This window comes from Phodopus roborovskii, unplaced genomic scaffold (assembly GCF_943737965.1).
Source record: "Phodopus roborovskii unplaced genomic scaffold, PHOROB, whole genome shotgun sequence".
NCBI lineage: Eukaryota > Metazoa > Chordata > Mammalia > Rodentia > Cricetidae > Phodopus > Phodopus roborovskii.
The window spans coordinates 2,951,451-2,970,961 of record NW_026126588.1 but is presented as its reverse complement, the minus strand read 5'-3'; the positions used below and the strand labels follow the sequence as shown (position 1 = coordinate 2,970,961).

General features: G+C 55.4%; 1 protein-coding gene across 1 annotated transcript; it reads right to left on the bottom strand.

Annotated features, from left to right (window-relative positions):
- Nucleotides 1-2,831: 2,831 nt before the first annotated feature.
- Vegfa (vascular endothelial growth factor A) lies at nt 2,832-17,596 on the bottom strand (the record flags this gene model as incomplete). The annotated part of the gene is made up of 8 exons (XM_051204656.1): nt 2,832-4,739; nt 6,806-6,937; nt 8,049-8,120; nt 9,733-9,762; nt 10,111-10,187; nt 10,981-11,177; nt 13,850-13,898; nt 16,718-17,596. Coding segments are annotated over 8 exons (1,458 nt in total), but the record flags the coding sequence as incomplete, so codon positions are not given.
- Nucleotides 17,597-19,511: the final 1,915 nt, after the last annotated feature.

The following is a 19,511-nucleotide window of genomic DNA, read 5'->3' as shown; positions in this document are numbered from 1 at the left end:
ACCAATGCAACAAGTCCCCACCAACCTCTCCTGGCATCTCTGTAGAACATCACGGCCGCAGTCTTGGAATGAAGTTGTCTGTCTTCAGGCCCCAGTTTCAAAGCTCTCTCTCTCTCTCTCTCTCTCTCTCTCTCTCTCTGTGTGTGTGTGTGTGTGTGTGTGTGTGTGTGTGTACAAGCAAAGAGAAGAATGAATGAATGAATTTTAGAGCTACACAGTCCAAAGTGCCCCAAGCCAGGCATGTATGTATATCAAATGCAGCCACTTGATATGGCCACTATCAATTTCAATATATTATAAGTATAAAATACATTCTGGGGAAGCCAGGTGTGTGTGGTGGCGCACGCCTTTAGTCCTAGCACTTGGAAGGCAAGAGGCAGGTGGATCTCTGTGAGTTCAAGGCCAGCCTGGTCTACAGAGTGAGTTCCAGGACAGCCAGGGCTACGTAGTGAAACCTTGTCTTGAAAAACAAAAATTACAAAGCAAGGGCCAAGTATGGGAGCGCACGCCTTTAATCCCGCCACTCAAGGAGGCAGAGGGAGGCAGATCTCTGAGTTCAAATACAGCCTGGTTTACACACTGAGTCCCAGACTAGCTGGAGCTACACAGTGAGACCTTGCCTAAGAAAGAAGGCAAAGAAAGAAGTCAAAATTTGATACCTCTAAAATATAGACAACTCTAATAATTTTTGTTTTGAATAATTCACATAAGAATAAATTTTACCTGTTTCCTTTTTAATATCTGACTCTTGGAAAATTTCAAAGTATATGAACTAGAAATATGACTTGGCTTAGACCTCATGAAGCTCTAGGCTTGATTTCCCAGCACCGGATCAAACAACAAATAAATTACATGTGACCCAGGTCCTATTTCTATTGGCTGGCGCTGCTGGTGACTAAGCCAGAAGATAGCAGGACAAGGCGTCCTGGAAAGGAGGTGGGCTTGGTGGTGTACGTCTTTGATCACAGCACTCAGGATGCCGAGGAAAGCATATCTCTGTGAGTTCAAGACCAATCAAGGATATACAGAGAAACCCTGTCTCAAAAGAAGGGAGAAGAAGGAAGAGGGGTCGGTGAGATGATTCAATAAATAAAATGCTTGCCACACAAGTACAAGGTCCCCAGCTTGGGTCCCCAGCACGGAAGCTGGCACCTGTAATCCCAGCGCTGGGGATCGCTGGCCAGACAGCATATTGAAATCAGTGAGCTCCAAGTTCAGTGACAGATCCTACCTCAAAAGTTAGGTGGCAAGCAATTAAGGAAGACACCTAACATTGACCTCTGGCCTTCCCACGCATCTGCACACATGTGCATGAACATACACTCCACACAGCAGGAAAAAACGGAAGCGTCCGGAGGCAGAGTGGGGTTGGACGTAAGCGCTGAGGTCAAGAGAAGCCTCACTGAAAAGGGCACAGGACTTGAAGGTTTGAAACCAAACACATCCTATGTGAGATGGGGTGGGTCAAATAGGGCGGCAGCCTCTGCAAAGGTCCCCAAGAGAAGAAGCCACATGCCCAAGATGAGTTAGAATCCAGTGAGTTGTTGAAAGGCAAGGGCAGCTGGGTGGTGAAGGGCACGTTTACTGTGAAATGGAGTCTCTACAGGGTTTTGAGCCAAAATGTGATATGATCTGGTTCCTCCTTTACCAGGCCCACTCCAGCTGCTCCAGGAGAACCAGCCAAAGGGAGGTCAGAGCAGAATCTGAGAGGCCAAGTTCCAGGTAGATACAAGAGCACCTACCTCACTGGGCCTTCCCCATGTGGATTGGGCAAGGATGGGCACTAAGCCGAAGCTTCCAGAAGGCAGGACCTTCTGTGTACGTGCCTGCCGTCGGCCACACTGCTGCCTTTGACATCACCTCGTCATACTCAGGCACCCTCCCCCACTGTTGCCAGGCACCTTGTTAAAAACATCTGGAATCAAGATGCCCATTTGCATCCTCTTACTGATACAGGCACTTCCTGTTCTGTCCCAGCCCCCCTCACCCCCTTGCTGGAGTACCACCTCCAGGCCTTTGCTCAATACTTTTGCCCAGAGTTCAATACCCACTCAGACCCATCTCCAACACACCTTTCATCCACATTAAGATGTGTCTGCAGACTATGTTCATGAGAAATCACCTGCACCATAACCCCCAGCCCAAGCTAGAAGCCCAGGTAATGCGGATGTTTTTTCTTACTTGTGGGAATAAATCTATATCTCCCACCACTCGCCCCCCCCCCTGCTTTTTTTGGTGGCGTATCTACATAAGGAGTGCCCTAGGGTGTACCATAGTAGCCAGCCCAGTGTTTACCCAGCCCTATTTGCTATTTGAGTTAAAATGCTAGAAGCAGACTGAGACACAATACTCTTTGTGTCAAAGATCCAAGCAGGGTCCACCTTGCCTGGGACTAGGACAGGACAGAAAGGCTTGCACCAGGGAAAACAGAGTCCCACTGGTAGCAACAAGACTCTCACTTAGTACACAGAATAGCACACTGAGGTCCCCCCCCCGCCCCCGCCCGCCGCCCCCGCCCGCCGCCAAGCCTGCTTCCCTCTCCTGGCCAGCTGCAGGCAACAGCTCTCTTGTTAGCACTGGGGACATGGCCTGGCCCTTGCTGACAAGGGTCTAGATGAGTTCTGCATGGTGTGAGAACCCTTTGCTAAGGAGCCATCTACCCCCCACCCATCCTCAGAGCACCCACTCTTCGTATTGAGCCAGGAATGGATGGGTCATCCCATACACTACACCCCAGGGACCATTCCCCCAGACCTAACACAAATGCTATGTCCCCAAAGGAGGAGGGAGGGTGGGACAGAAGGAACAAGAGAAGAGAGACCAAGGAGAGCTTTGAGATCAGAGTTCAATTCTTTAATACAAAATGCTTTTTTTTTAAGATATATCTGTATTTCTTTGTTGCTGTTTAAAAATAAATATGTACTACGGAATATCTCGGAAAACTGCACTAGAGACAAAGACGTGATGTTAATATCTTTTTCCCCCACAATTATTACGGATAAACAGTAGCACCAATAAATAAATGATAACAAATATTAAAATTAAAAAAGGAGAGAGATTTAGTATGTAGAATTCTCTATTTTTTCTTGTTTTGTTTTTACATATAAAAAACAGAATAGCAGTCTATTTCATCAGGATCACATATATACATAAACATATATATATATATATTTATATACAAACACAAGTAGCCAAATATATATATAGTATGTAAATGTATATTGAAACCTTATTTCAAAGGAATGTGTGGAGGGGACAAGGGAAGGGCAGAGCTGAGTGTTAGCAAAATTAAATATCTTCTCAGGACAAGCTAGTGACTGTCACCGATCCGGGAGAGAGAGATTGGAAACACAGATTTCATACACACACACACACACACACACACACACACACACATACACACACACACAAAACAAAAAACAGTACAAATAAGAGAGAGCGAGAGATACATCTCATAAATAGTTGAAATTAAATATTAACCAAGAATACTGAAAAAAAAAACCCTACTCTTTAATTAAATTAACTGTTTTAATTTCTAATTAAAAAGGGCTATTAAATAAGTACCGTATATAAAACACTTTCTCTTTTCTCTGCCTCCATGAGGGGCTTGCGGGCCCTGCCCCACTGTTCTGTGCCTCGGGAAGGGGAAGGGATAGGACGGGGAAGGGTTAGCCACTCACACACGTCTCCTGGGGACAGAGCTAGTGGTTTCAATGGTCTGAGCACACAAGGTTCCCTGGGCTGTACCCAGGAAGTAGGGTAGGGAGAGGAGGAGGGTTCCCAGGAGGAGGAGCCATCGCCAGGCCTCTTCCACGAATGTTTCCTCTTTGCCAGGACACCTGTGGGAGGCCTCGTGGGCACCTCAGAAGTGAAGGAGCTGAAGGCTGGCCAGGCTCCTGATTCTTCCGGGTGGTGCCCAGAGGGGCAGGATCTCTTGCAGCATGTAGTGGGTATTCCACAAAACAGGCCATGTCCTGAGGCTCCCCAAACTCCTGTTGGAACCAGCGTCTTTGTCTCTTTATCTGCCATCTTTCTGTCCTCTTGACTCTCGGGGCCAGGGATGGGTTTGTCGTGTTCCTGGAAGTGAGCCAGTGTGCCCCCGTGCCCTGGCCGTGCACGTCCCCTGGCAGGAAGAAGGACTTCGGCCTCTCTAAGAAGGACGAAAGACCACACCAGAGTCTTTTCAACCTATGGTCTCCCCTATCAGGATCTGAGTAGGGACATGACATTCTCCTCCCAACTCAAGTCCACAGCAGTCAAACACATCCAGTGAAGACACCAATAACATTAGCAAAGTTAATTTAAAAAAAGAATATATATATATTTTATATATATAAAACATATATATTTATTTATATATATAATATATATATATGTGTGTGTACGTGGGTGGGTGTGTCTACAGGAATCCCAGAAATAAAACTCCCTAATCTTCCGGGCTTGGTGATTTAGCAGCAAGTAAAAGAAAATGACGAATCCAGTTCCACAAGGGACCATGCTTGGTCACCTGCCCGGGAATGCTTCTGCCGGAGTCTCACCCTCCGGACCCAAAGTGCTCCTCGAAGAGTCTCCTCTTCCTTCATGTCAGGCTTTCTGGATTAAGGACTGTTCTGTCGATGGTGACGATGATGGTGTGGTGGTGACATGGTTAGTCGGTCTTTCTGGTGACAGGTCTGGTTCCCGAAACCCTGAGGGAGGCTCCTTCCTGCAGCCTGGCTCACCGCCTCGGCTTGTCACATCTGTGGGAAGTGGCAAAAAGAGGCAGGGGGGGAGGGTTAGATCACTGGAGCCCAGCAATGAGGCACACATCCTCCCCGGGCCTGGGAGCCCCGGGCCCCTGTAGTCTGGCACTACAGGGGCAAGTAACCCAAGGTTCAGGCGAGACAGAGTTCCAGCGAAGAGAGAAACCCAGCCCTGCCTTCTAAAGATGGCGACCTAGGGAAGACAAGACAGACATGGAAATACTCGCAAAGCAACACATGAGCAATAAAAGGATAGCCCCCATGTGACATTCCACAGCAGACGGGTGACAGGGTTAGATGTAGTTATCTGGGAAAGGGTCCCTGCAGAAGCATTTTCGGTTCTGGCTCTAGGGGTGGGTTTGGAAGAGTAAACAGTGAACAGGAAAAATACGTTGAGCTAGACCAATGACGGAAGACCACCCTGGGCATGTGTTCTGCCCGAGGGAGGACAAGTCCTGGAAAGTCCTGGGGCTCCAGGGAGGTAAGGGAACATTTATGTTCCTCACACCTCTCTCAGCCTCAGCCTCCACCTTGAGCTTCCTGGCAGTTGCAGGCCCGGTCACGGGGCCACCTGTGTTTTACCACACATCTAACTCAGGCTGCGGTCAGACAACTCAGTGGCTTTGCTCATCCTATGGAAGCAGAGGGGTTTCTTCTCATGCTCCAGCCCCTGGCTGGGTGCTCCAAGGACAGCCCGAGAACACAGGTCCTAACCCAAACACAGGCAGGGGTGGACTGGGAGTCAGGTAACTTCAATAAGCTCCCAGCTCACTCATTCCAGAAACCCTACAACACAAGGTCTCTGTCGTCCTTCAAACCCTCTGGAAAACTGAGCCCCATCACCCAGCCCCGTGGTTTGCAAGAGTCCCTGCCACACTCAGTGTTTCACAGCGCTTCACAGGGATAACGCCACACCAACAAGCAAGGCCAGCTCCCGGGCACCTTCTGAGCACCCACGAGACACGGGGTGCAGACGGGGAAGGGGACACACAACAAAGAAGCCTTGCCCTACTTGGGAGCCTGGCCCTGTCTCAGCCGTCCCTTTCAAAGTTCTTCCTGGGTGATGCTCATCCCCAGGGCAGGCCATACCGACATAAATGCCTGTCTAGACATCAAGACTAAGAGCTGCCATCACAGCCCTGTGCTCCTGATTCCCCCGCTGAATGCAGCCATATACAATATTCACTCATGAGCTTGACATGTCCTTGGTCCGTAAGGGCAAAGGACAGAAGTGTCCTGGGTGTCCCAAAGGGTTATAAACCAGGCCCAGGCTTAAGGTGCTCACAGAGTCACGCCGGGAGAGAGACCTAGCTCTCTCTGGAAGCATTTTGAAATGTGTGGGCTATTCAGGATTGTCACTCTTGCCCATGACAGATGCAGGACGAAGATAACTAGTGTCCTCAGATGTAGGCAGAGAGAATGTCCCATCCTATACCAACAACAGAGCTCCACGTCCAGGAAGGTCGACTCTGAAGTGGACATAGCCTATCCTCAAGGTCTCCCACTCTGAGGGGGACAGACTGTCTTCAAGAAGCCATAGTCTGAAGGGGACACAAACAGCAGGGGATAAGGCTCCAAGCCCAGAAAAACAAAAGCAAAAACAAAAACACTGAGTGTTGAGAGGCCCAGCTGTGCAGGCTCTCAGGGGCAGAGGCACAGCCAGGGAACACTGTTAAGACATTCCATACCCCAAGGACTTTCTTTTAGATTTCAGCATTTACACCACAGGTAGAATTAACAACATCAGCACCAACAGCTTCCGCAAGCAGCAGGACCACAGGACACAACACACAGCTTGCGTCCACATCATCACATTAAGCCACAGCAGCCTACCCACTCAGGCAGCCAGGGCCGTCTCAGAGCAGGCCTACCAGGCCAAACAGGAGCCCGCCCGAGGCCCACACAGCCTCGGGAGTAGAGACAGCAGCAGTCGCCACACAGGCAGCTAGAAGCTGAGCAAGCAGCTGGCCCCTCACAAGCGTGCTCTCTCTGTCTCTCTTTCTCTCTCTCCCGTGTCCGCGATGCCCCTCTCTGACCTTCTGACTTGCCCTCTGGAAACCAACCTGCAAGTACGTTCGTTTAACTCAAGCTGCCTCGCCTTGCAACGCGAGTCTGTGTTTTTGCAGGAACATTTACACGTCTGCGGATCTTGGACAAACAAATGCTTTCTCCGCTCTGAGCAAGGCTCACAGTGACTGCAAAAAGGCAAAAGGAAAGACATCTAAGCTAGAGCATCAGCAGAGAGAGAGAGAAAAAAAACCCATGCAACACCCCCTAACGTGTCCACAACGGCTTCCCCCCAGCTCGCTGGCCCCTAGGCCCTTTCCAGGTTCTGGAAAGATTCGAGCGCTCTAGCAGAAGACAGAGAGAGTGGCAGAAAGACGCGGCACTGGCAGGGTATCTGCCTACAGGAAGAGGAGGGCAGAGGCGGGCAGAGTGCAGGGAGAAGGCTGCCATAAGGGGCAGTGCTGGCCCCCACGAAGACGTAGATCTATCTCAGGCCACAGGGCCCTAACTGCTGCTGTTCCCAGAACACATGTTGACTCAGTACCTGCTGGGGACAGTGATCAGTGGCCTATGAGACCACCGGAGGCACCTTCTCCCTGGAAAAGGCCTCTGCCCAGGCCCTCCACCAAGGGGGAGAGGGCCAGCCGAGGGCAAACCAAGTCCAGAGGCACTGTCCCAGCAGCTAGGCTGCCAGAGCCAGTGGCCACCCTAGGAGACCTCTGTGGGTGATGTTGGCCGGACTCGAATAGAGGGCCTTCCCCTCCTGGAGCCTCAAGTCCGGGTGTCAGAGCACTTCCAACAGAGAAGGGGCTGCCACACAGTGCCTGGCCCACTCAGGCTCATCTTCAGGCCACCGTCAGCCACTTCCCAAGCACCATACCCCTTAACTCACTCCACAGTTGCCCTCCACACCACTCTAACCCTCCAGACATATGCAGGAGCCTAGAGCAGTAGAAACCAGTCGGGTGAGGGCCCCAATGCCCAGCACCCGTGCCCACAAGGGCCCCACCACCAATGCCCAGTGGGTGAGAGAAAGTCGGTGCCCAGCCAAGCCAGAGTCCCCTCCCTGAGTGCGCCAGACCTACTCACCTTCCACCCACCCCATCCCAACCCTGGTCCAGCAATGCCACCACCAAGTCTACCCGTTGGTGCCATTAGTGGAGTGAGTGAGAGAGAGACTGAGGCCAGCAGGAGGGCAGGAGGGAGCTGGGGTGGAAAGGCAGGGTTAGGGGACCGGCAGGCGACTGTCTGGAGACCAGGAAGGCTCCAAGGGATTAGGCAGCAGCGGCACCAACGTACACGCTCCAGGATTTAAACCGGGATTTCTTGCGCTTTCGTTTTTGACCCTTTCCCTTTCCTCGAACTGATTTTCTGGAAAATATAAAAATAGAAACAGACAGGAAGAGAACGAGAAGGAAGAGAAAAGAAGACAGAGGCGAGAGCAGGTGGTCCAAAGCCGCCCTAGCCACTCCTGGAGCAGCCTCCAGGAAGGACCAGACACGGTGGGCTGGGACAGCCTACATCCTTCTCCTCACTTTGGCCCACCATAGGGTGGCAGCCCCAGCCCCAGGCATGGCTTTGGGTGGGCGCCACAGCCTCTAGGCTCATGTGGCCCCTGGTCCCAGGCAGGGCGCAAGGCCACGGGGGCAAGATGTTTGCCCAGCAAGCCAATAGGAACGGTTAGACCCTGAAGGTCAGGAGACGCTAGGAAGGTCTAAGCCAGACTTTAAGGAGAATCTGGTCTGAAACCTTATAGATGGCTAGGAACAGGCTGTGCCTCGAGAGACTTCTGCCTTTATCTCTAAGCATGCTAGCAGGGGTCCCTCTTGGGGTCCTGCTTCACGGTATCCTTGGTGAGAGGGAACAGTTAGGAGGGGACACCTGCTGCCCGGCAGTCACCTGGGATGGGAGTTGGGTCTGGTTGTCCTCAGAGCCCAGCACTAATGGGGGGACTAGGAGGGGTGAAGGGGAGTGCAGCGTGGGTGTGTGATTAGGGGCCAGGGCACTTGGCAGAGACCCTTCTCTCCAGCTTGTCAAAGCCTGCCACTAGACCCTCTTCCAAGCTTGGGAGAGCCCTGCCACTCTCCCTGTGGGCAAAGCAGGCTTCTAGCAAACAGCTGAGAGGGACAGGCTACAGCCTGCCATCCTCCAGGGGACTAGCACTCTCTGGTCCCAGAGAAGACATGGCAGCCGTCTATCACGGGGAAAGAGACAGGAAGGGACTTGGGAAGAGGGCAAGTCTGTCCTGCTTAGGAGAAAGCTCTGGAAGGGCGAAAGGAGGAAGCTCTCCTGGATCGTGTCTTCTCTCTCACTAATTACCTCCCAGACCATGGCTCTGGCACACACAGTAGTCCCGAAATCTGAAGACTCAGGGAGAGGCATGAGGGCTTCAGGGCAGGTGGGAAGGGGCGTGGGGGAAAGGAGGAGGGAAGGGTGCTCTCTCTCAGTCGCTCCTTCCCTGAAAGTTCATTCCCCAACCATGGCAGCCCCGACCTTCCACAATAAGCAACCGGAAGCCTCAGAAAATGGCCACCATACCACTTTTCCTGCCCCAAGAGGGCAGCTGGGTCTGCTACCTGAAAGCATGCACACACCAAGAAATCTCCTGGGACCTGAAGAGAACTGGACAGCCAGTCACCACCAAGCAAGGCCAAGGCCATGTCCTCTGATACACAGAAACCGCCCTCTGGCACCAACTTCTTCTCCTTCACTCTGCTGTGGGTGCAAGTACCCGCAGCACCCTCCACCACCCACCCTGAGCCAGTGCGGGGCCCTGGGACTGAGCCCTGGGGGGGGCAGCATCCTCTCTGGCAGAAACAGCTTAGACTTCTTCATATCCTAGAGCCATATGCCTGAAGCTGGCTCCACCCTGCCTGTGTCACCGTAATCTGGACCCACTGAGGCGATCAGAGCACCCGAGAGAGGAAGCCAAAAGCCCCAAACCACGACAACTGGGAAAAAGTGCTAACATGTGGCCACTTACTTTTCTGGCTTTGTTCTGTCTTTCTTTGGTCTGCAATGGGTAGAGAAGGGGGGGGGGAAACAAAACACAGAGGAATTAAGATGACAGTAACAACAGGGGTGACAATGGCTGGGTTGATGACCCAGCAGGGCTACCTCTGTCTTTATGCACAATAACAGAGTGGATCCCATTAACCCTGTGGTGAGGTGCACAGAGCTGCTGTGCCGGCTTTCTCCATGTGGGGAACGCACACAAGGTCAAATGCCCAAGGTCACACAGCTGCTTGGAAGGCTGTGTGTGTGTGTGACTAACGGTGTAGGAAGCCCAGCTTGGGAGCAGGCCGCGGCTGTGTGGAGCGTGTGCAGCGTGTGGCGCATGCATGCCGAGCACTGTCCTCACCTGCATTCACACCTGCTGTGCTGGAGGAAGCTCATCTCTCCTATGTGCTGGCTTTGGTGAGGCTTGATCCGCATGATCTGCAGAGGGAGGGAACAGACCACAGACGTTAGTGACCCAGCCAGCCAGACCCCTATGGGACACCTCGGGGCTCCTGTCATTCAGCACCCAGGGTTCTACTGAGCAGGGGTAGGTGGTGGAGGTAGGGGGACCAGGGCTCTAACAGAAAAGAGCCTTGGGCCACCCCAACTCCCCCAACCCTGCTGGCCTTAAGGAGCACCTGCTCTTGAGGGCAGACATTGCAAGGGTTGGCCAGGCTGGGAATTCAGGTCCTGGATTCTCACCATCCCCATCCCGTCCCCTCCTTCACCCCCTTCCCAAGCTTCACCCTAACCCCTAAAAGCTACCTAAGAGCTACCCACCCCATATTACTAAACTCCCTCCCACTCTCCACCCAGTCTGGGCCCAGATCCACCCGTTACTACGTAGCACCCCCAAACTGGCTTTTAACTCTACGGCTCCATCCGGCTTCCCAAATGGAGCCCTCAAGCAGGGAAAGCCTTTGGGCTGCTCTCCCAGGGAGGGAGGACACTTGTTGTAGGCATCAGCCCCTGTTGAGCGGAGGGAGCAAAGATCAGCAGAGCAGAGGAGATGATCAGACCGTTGAGAGCTTGAGCAGAGAAGTGCAGGGATGTAGGCATCTTCTTCCCCATAGTAGAAGAGAACTGCCAACCTCATCTCCTCACCCTCAACCCCAATTTAGCTCCTCCTACCAAGGGTTTCCCAGGCAGAGGCCCAGACAACCTTCTAATGGCCCTCCTTATGCCACCCTGCCCTCCTGCAACCCCTGTCCCCTACGCCACAGGTGCCCACCTGCATGGTGATGTTGCTCTCCGAGGTGGGCACGCACTCCAGGGCCTCATCGTTGCAACAGCCCCCACACCGCATTAGGGGCACACAGGACGGCTTGAAGATATACTCTATCTCATCGGGATACTCCTGGAAGATGTCCACCAGGGTCTCGATTGGACGGCAATAGCTGCGCTGGTAGACGTCCATGAACTTCACCACTGCGTGGGCGGGATGACACATGAGCCGGCTGGTATCACAAAGACAATCAGCCTCTATGTCTCCCCCACCCCAGCTTTGTAAGACCTTACAGCTTCCATCTCAGGTGAGTTCTTCTAAAACTCTAACTGAAGCACCTCCCTCATTTCTAGGGCCAGGTCCAGGGGAGGTGGCCTGCCGTATCTGACTCTCTTCCTCCTTGTAATAGCAGGGCAAGTTCCTGAGCCAACTATGACACCAGAGGGCAGACAGCCTGAGTGTGGGTACACTTGCTTTCCACTTTCATCTCACAGCTATGGCCATAACACCTATGTGGCCAAAGGCCGCTCCCCAGGCACACGGTGGACCCCACAGTAAACTACGCATATACACACTCCTCCCCACGTTAGCACCCAGTCCCACCAGGGCCCTACTTTACAAACGGAGACTCAGACACTCGGAGAAACTCCATTTGTCCCAAAGGCCACGCTGCTGCTAAGAAGCGGCTATAAGGGCTATAACGGCATAGCCTTAGGACATGCGCAGACACAGACACTTGAGGGCCACCTCACACCTGCCAGTCCCACCTCCCCAGACTTTGGCGAAGGCAAGTCAGCAGGTGGCAGTGGCAGGCACACCACGCAGGTCCTGCCAGCACTAAGAACCCCGCCCAAGAGGGCAAACGGTATCATGGAAAGAACACGAGCCGCCTCCGTACAAAGCTTTTCTAGAAGCTGACCTGGAGGAAGACGGGAAGAGACAATTCCCAGGCAGCCTGAGGTTCTTGTGAGCAGGAAGGGAATTCGGGGTCAAGGGGGTGGGCGCTAGAGAAGCACAGGACTTCTTCGGGACACCAAATGGTGGCTCGGCTGGCCTCTTCTGGTTACACCCCTAAGACTACCCCACAGGACACAAGCCCACACAGGGGCCCAGGCTCTGCCAGCAGCCAGTGTGACCTTGGGCCTGTTCCTCCAGTCTCTGGGCCTCCAACTGGCTATCTGCAGAAGCAGGTTGGCCTGACCTCTAAAGACACTTAGGAGAGCGTGAAGGTGGGGTTCTGTCGCTCTTTGCTAGCCCTGAAAACAACTGCTCTTTTCTCATTCCAGGTTGACAAAGTTTGGAATGTCACCAAGGCATTTTAAGTGCGCACTCCAGAGACTACCCCCCCCCCAACGTGGGGCCACAGCCAAACCTCCCTTTGCTCTCCATGTTTTGGGGTTTTTTGTTTTTTCCAGAAAGCCAAAGAAGGTGGGACCCGGTGTATGACAGGTTGGCTGGAGAGAACGTGAGACATCGAGGAAAAGATGGCCACAGATGTCCAACAGGAAAAGGAGTGGGGGTGACCTAACTGCCACCCTTCTGCCTTGCTCAAGGGCTCTCCTTCCTATCTGGACAAACAAGCACAGCAAGCAATTCTTGTCTACCCCCAAAGAGTTAACGTAAAAATACACAGCTCCCCCCCCCCCACCCCAAGTCCATGAGATCAGATCTGGAAAAATCTTTTCAAGGCAAGTCTACATCAAAGATGACTAACCCAGAATTTTTTTTAACTGACCCTTGGCTGGGACATAGGTGGCCCAGGAGCGGGCAGCAGAAAGTAATTGACCCAAGCAATGAATGGGCATGGGAACTGAAGGTCAAAAGAATTCCTTCCAAAGGTCCGAAAGAGGTGGTAGCGATGCCTTGGCCAGTACCCACGGGAGCCTGGCCCCTGCCCCCAAGGAAAGCTATCCTGTCCTCAAGACTGTGCACACATACACTCCAGCATCAGGGTTTCGTGGTTTTCCTTATTTATGGCAGACTACCTTTTCTCCATCAAACAAAGACCACTTGTCTTGCTTCTCCCAGACCACAGAGCCCACTAGGAAACAGACAGGAGTAGGTAGCACATTGGAAGTGGGGGCCTGGGTGGCTGGGTCCAGGGAGTAGCAGAAAGCCAGGCCCTGGGCCAAAGAAAGAGCTCCTGGGGGAGGAGGCAAAACCGGCTGGACATCACCAGCCTGCCTTGGCTGGTTCCAGCAGCTACACAGGATTTGGGTCAGAGAAATCAGCCTCGAGGAAGACCCCGGGGCCTTCCCTCCACAGAGGAAGCACACTGGGGGAGTGGCATCCGGCTGGAGCTGAGGCCACACTCGGTGCAGGGGAGAGCCAGGGCGTCCCCAGAGAAATGGGAGGATCCCGGTACTCCAAACCACACTGGAACAAAAGGCAGGCTGACTCGGGGTTGGGCAGGGGGGCGGGGCGCCTGAGAGCTGCAGCCGGCCCTCTGCTGGTCCTGCAGGGAAGTTCACAGCACCCAAATGCAGTCTGTGGAAGCTGCCATCCTCAGAGAATTGCAGAGCCAGGGCTTGGGCGTCCTACTATGACTCACACAGGAAGGGTCACAGCCTGCACTGGTGGGCCATGGCTGAGTAGAAAGTGGCACTAAACATTTATCCTCCCCTGGGAGTAGGGACATACGGGATACTTCCCCGAACATCTGGAAACCCTGAACACTGCCTTCCTCGTCTGTGCTCACGGCAGCCTTTCCAGATCAAAGCAACAAGTCCCATTTCTAGCAGAAGGCTGAAGAGAAGACACCTTAAGAAACACAGTATCCAGGAACTCTTGATCCTCACAGTCCCGAGGCTTATCCATGCACCCTCAAGACAAGCAGGAGTGAGGGCGGTGGCCGTCCAAGAGCTTGGGGACTCACCTTCATGAGCTTTCTGCTCTCCTTCTGTCGTGGGTGCAGCCTGGGACCACTAAGAACAAAACAGAGTAAAAAGCATTGGCAGGGGCAGGGGCAGGGGCAGGGACAGCCCCAGCAGCGCAAAGGTCAGGCCACTGCATCCCTCCACCCCTCGCCTCTCTCCCAGCCTTCAGCTTCCCCGCCACATCTGAGCCGAACAGGGACCGGTTAGGGGTCCCTCCAGGTCCACTAACCCCAGGACTGAAGGCATGGAAGCCAAAGGCTGACCAGGTGCAGGGGAACTCAGATGCAGGCGGGGAACACCAGAACCCTGCCACGGCTCTCATTCTTGCCCGCCCCTCCTTCTTACTGCCCCTGTTCCCCTGGTCCGAAGCCATGGGTAAGAATTAAGGTCAAATAGGAGGACAAATTTGGACTGGAGCAGGAAGGACTAGGGCGAGAAAAACAGCACTGTGACCTTCTCCTGCTGACATGACAAATACCAGGGTGAGCTGGTGTTGAGGAGGGAGGGAGGGTGCAGAGGGTGGAAGAGCACTAGCCACCCTCCCCCACCCAAACCTTCCCAGGCCTCAGGGGTAGTCAGCAAACCCACAGGTTGCTCAAGGGGTGGAGAGCTGGGGGACCCTAGGGAAGGGAGCCCCCCCCACACACACACAACCCCAGCCTGCCTAGAGCCTGCACGCAGTTCCAAAGCCTGACTGGCCTCCTCCTCACACATCCCCAAGCTTCTCACCTAGGCAGAGCTCACATGCAGCCATGGCAACCTTCTCCTCAGAACTGCCCAGCTCCCAAGGGGTCTCCTGCTCCACCCTGGGTCTCAGGCCCCCCTTCCTCCTCCCCACCAACTCCTTTCTCCCCTCCCCAGAAGCAGTGAAGGTTAACAAAAAAGGCCAAGCGAGCCTGACAGTGGCAGGCAAGTGAAGGCTCCTAGGCCTTCCTGAGGGTCTGCCTCCCCTGTCACCTGGACCTCCAACTGCCCTGAGGAGTTGGTCTACCTCTGTCTCCACCAACAGCCCCTAAACAGCAGGTCCTTCCAGGGTCCTCAGCCATGCCACCAGGGCCAAGGTCAGAGGTGGCCCTTCTCAAGAGCTAGCCTCCCACTGCCGCTACCCCAGGCAGGCCCTGGATTCTGCTCCTCGGGCCCTCAACTACCGGCTCAACACCCTCACGACATTCTCCCTTAGTCCCCTATCTTCAGCCCCAATGGAGAAAGGGAGAGAAACTTTGAACCCCCCCCCCCAGATGGGGAGGTTCTAGGCAGGGACTGGCCGGGTGCCCTTCTCTGGGGGCCTCTGAAGGTCATACTGTGGCCAAGCACTCCAGCCCCTCCTCCCCGCACGGAGGCCCAGAGCCAAGGCCTTTGTGCCAGGGTCTGAGGGACTCTGGATGGTGGCAGAGACCCCTGAGTGTCTCCTCCCTTCTGCCCCCCCCCTTCCAAGTAGGCTCTCTGAGTATCAGTGGGAAAGGGCATAAAAGGTCCCCTTAACAAGCAAACTGGGTGGCCGAGTTCAGAGTTAAACCACCTGCTCTCTGGGCTTCGGGTTTACCAGGACAAAGTGTGTGTGAGATCCTGACAGGAGAGCCTGCCCAAGGTGTGGGAAAGGCTAGTTCCAGGCTGCCCTTGTCACAGCAAATATCAGGTCGTTTTCCCAGAACGGGGGGAGTGGGGTGCTGCTGTCAGCCCCCCACGTCCCTGACCCCCATAAAAGCTGGAGCACAGCACACCAGAGCTCCTGGGGAGGGGAGGGAAGCGACACCTTTACCAACTCAAAACTTGGGTTGGCGTTTCCACAAAGAACCCGAGGGTGGGCCCCTGCATCCCAGGTCTGACAGTCACCGTCCTTTTTCCTGGGCCCGGGGGCCAGAAAGCGTTCCATGAGCTTCTCAGACAGAAGGGAGACATAAAGGGTGGGAAGGGCTTCTCTACACACCCGGCAGGAAATGGGGGAAAGGGGGAAGGGGCGTCGGAAATTCTTCCTAGTGCAAGGCACGGGTAGAAGTTGGGGACGGAGAAAAGGGGTATGGGAGTTTCTCCGGCTCACGGAGCTGGGGATACCTCTAGAGGTCACCTTCCTTGCGGAGGGCCGGTGGGGGGGAGGGGCACCGCTGGTCGCCCGGGTCTCCCGGCTCCCGCAGCCGCGGCTCCGGGAACACGAGGCCGGCCAGGCCCGGGCTGATGTAATCGGCTCTGCGCCGCGCGCGCCCGGCCGGGCGGGGGAGGGCGGGCACCGCGCGGGACGCGAGCGGGGACGGGAGGGGGTGGCGCAGTGCAGGTGGCCCAACAAGCTAGAGGGGTGGGACAGGGTCCTCGCTGCAATGCATCCTAAAACTTTTCCCAAACTCACGGCAAGGGCCGAAGAGACCCGAGCGGCCGTGACAGCAAAAAACCCCTCGGTGGCTCGCGCCCTGCCCCCTCCACGATCTCTGCCCTCCCCTGGTCCAAGGTCCGAGCACCCCTAGGCATGCCCGCTGGGCTCCGGACTCTCGCCCCCGTTGCCCGGACTTCCAGTTCTCCCGGGACCCGCGACCCGGAGCAAACTTCTGCCGCCAGCCAAAGCGCAAGCCCAGCCCCCTAGGCCTCCTCCTCTGGCTCCCGCCCTCGGCTGCTCGGCCCAGATCGTACGTGCGGTGACTCTGGTGGGTGGGCAGGGCCCGCGTGGGCGGCGAGACTATCCTGGCGCCCTCCCACCTAGCGCGCACCCCCTCCCCCTCCACGTACGACGACAGAGGGGGACGCCTCGCGCCCGGTGCCCAAGGACCCGCGTGGGGCACGAAGCCCCCACGCGCGCGCTCGCACGCACGCACGTCCCCAAGCGGGAGAGGCGCTCGCCACGGCCCGGCGACACCAGGCGGGCACGACCGCTTGCTTACCTTGGCATGGTGGAGGTACAGCAGTAAAGCCAGGGTCCAGTGCACCCAAGAGAGCAGAAAGTTCATGGTTTCGGAGGCCCGTCCGGGGCCGGCGCGGCTCGCGCTCCCTCTCCGGCTCGGACTGCGAGGCAGCCCGCTCTCTTGCGCGCCTTGGCGGGCTCCTCTCCCTTCTGGAACCGAGGCCCGGGCCGGGGCCTGGGGCGCGCGCGCGGCTGGAGCACTGTCTGCGCACACGGCCGCCTCACCCGTCCATGAGCCCGGCTCCTGCGAGCCGAGCGCCCACTGCAGCCCCCTCTCCTCTTCCTTGTCTTCCTCCTCTCTCTTCTCGGGCCCCGGCTTCTCCAGGCCCGAGCTAGCACTTCTCCCAGCTCCGATCGCTTTGCCTCCTCCGGCGCAGACCACGGCTACTCCGGAGCGAGAAGAGCCCAGAAGTTGGACGAAAAGTTTCAGTGCAATCCCGCGAGCCCCGACCCCCTCCACCCCGCCTCCGGGCGCGGGCTTCGGCTCCTGCTCGCGGCTCGCCGCCGCGTCCACCGTAGGCAGCCCGCCGGCGAGGAGGTGGGCGCTGGGGCTGGGGGCGGTGTCTGTCTGTCTGTCCGTCAGCGCGACTGGTCCGATGTAAGATCCCAAGGGGGAGGGCTCACGCCGCGCTCTGACGGTCACCCCCAAAAGCAGGTCAGTCACTTTGCCCCTGTCCCTCTTTCTGCTCGCTCGCCAGCGCGCTCTCTGACCGGTCTCTCGCTTCCTCGACTTGTCTGGAGCTCTTGCTACCTCTTTCCTCTGCTGATTTCCAAAATCCGAAGTGAATTGAGGGAGTGAAGGAGCAACCTCCCCAAACCGTTGGCACGATTTAAGACAAGAATAGGAAGCAAAAATAAATTAAAGCGTAAAACAATAGTTTTTTTAAATGTTTAAGAAAAAAAAGAGGTTGGAATATCAAATCCCAGCTCAGAGATTCCCTGGCTGGTGAGTCCGCTGAATTGTCTGCCTTGTCGCTGCGTCTCGCGACAGACCTCCGCTGCCGCCGCTCAGCTCGCCCCCAGCGCCACCGCCTTGCTGCAGCTCGGCTGCCCCAAGCCTCTGCGCTTCTCACCGCTAACAGCGGTGGAAAAAAAAGGGGCCTGGCCCCGCCCCCAAATGCCCCGCCCCAGACCCGCCCCGGGGGCGAGGCCAGACCGGGCCCAGGCACCGCCTTCCAGGATCCCCTAGGCCACCACGAAGTGGAAAGCTAAAACCCCTATTAGGGTTCACAGCCTGAAAATTATCCGTGCACCTCTTCAAGCTGGCCCCAGGGACACATTGGACACACTGGGTGTTAGGAATCAGGGGAGACACGAGAATGAGGTTATGTACGGACAGGGTCTGGGAGCAATACTCTTTCTTGGGAATATTGGAGAAGGTGGGGGGAGGGCGGAGAGGGGCAGGGATGTGTGGGGACAGGGACACAGATTTGTTAGGATCCCGGAGTGACCTCTGGCCTTCTCCCCCCACCTCAATACACCACACACACACACACACATACACACGCACGCACGCACGCACATTGATTCACGCGTCCTCCCTCACGCAGACTGGCTCTCCCAAGTTCATGATCTCCTGGTGGTGGCTGAGCGCCCCCTAGTGACTACATTATGCACACCCCCAACTCTGGCTCAAACTGCACAGGTCTTAGATGGGGTGAGAGTTGACTCCTGAGCCTAGCTAGCATTCTTTTTGCTTGTTTATTTTGTAGTTGTCGTCCTCGTCGTCGTTTTCGACACAGTGTTTGTGTAACAGCCCTGGCTGTCCTGGAACTCGTTTCTTAGACCAGGCTGCCCTCGAACTCACAGACTCCTTCTGCTTCTACCCTCCCGAGTGCTGGGACTAAGGGCATGTGCCACCACCAACTACCAGGCGAGCCTGGCATTCTTTGACCTCCAGCAGTTGCATGTTTCTGACGCTGGCTAAACAGTTGCGTGTTTGATCTCCGAGGCAGAAATCCTAGGTTCATTTACAGGAGAGTGGGAATGGGGCGGGGGGGGGTGGGGGGTGGGGAATACGCTTATCTGAGCCTTCTCTGGTTTGCAAACATCAGGAGCTAGGGCCCAGGGTGAACGCGGATCAGGCACCGAATTTGTAACGCTGAGAACGGGAGGCAAAGTAGTCCTGTGGTTAGTCAGTGGCCAGGAAGAAGAGGACCTGTGGAAGCCCACGTAAGCACTGTGGAGCCTGGCAGAGCCCACAGGGAGAGGCGCTGGGCAGACAGAGGCCCTTGTTCGTCCTGATCACCCCCCCCCAGATGTTGCTTGGGAACAGAGGCCAAGGGGTTGATGGGGGCGGAAGCAGGCCAGGCCTACGTGGGGATTGAAACCTACTTCAGGAACGAGGCCAGCAGCCCAGAACTGTCAGCAGCCCAGGGAAGAATGGGGTGGAGGCAAACATCTATCAGTCCTAGCCCAGGCTCACAATTCATCTTAGGAGCAGAACTCAGGTATGCACTCCGTACCGGCTCTTCTCCCTAGGACCCTTGGCCACTTCTCTGCTTACAGACTCGCCCTTGTCTTGGCTCCCTTTCCACAAAGTCCCCTTCTCCAGCTCCTTGTGTCTTCCTTTAAGAGCTCCCCAAAGCCCCCCACCCCACCCCACCCCACCCTGAGATATAGGAACCAGCCTGGGAAAACTCCTGGTTGGGCTTTGGCCCAGCTGTTCCCAGGCTCCCCTGGGAACAAGAGGGGGCTCTGATACCCTCACCCAGCACTGCTGAGCCTCTGAAAATGGGAGCCCAGCAATCTCCCTGTGGCTCGAAAAAGGTTAT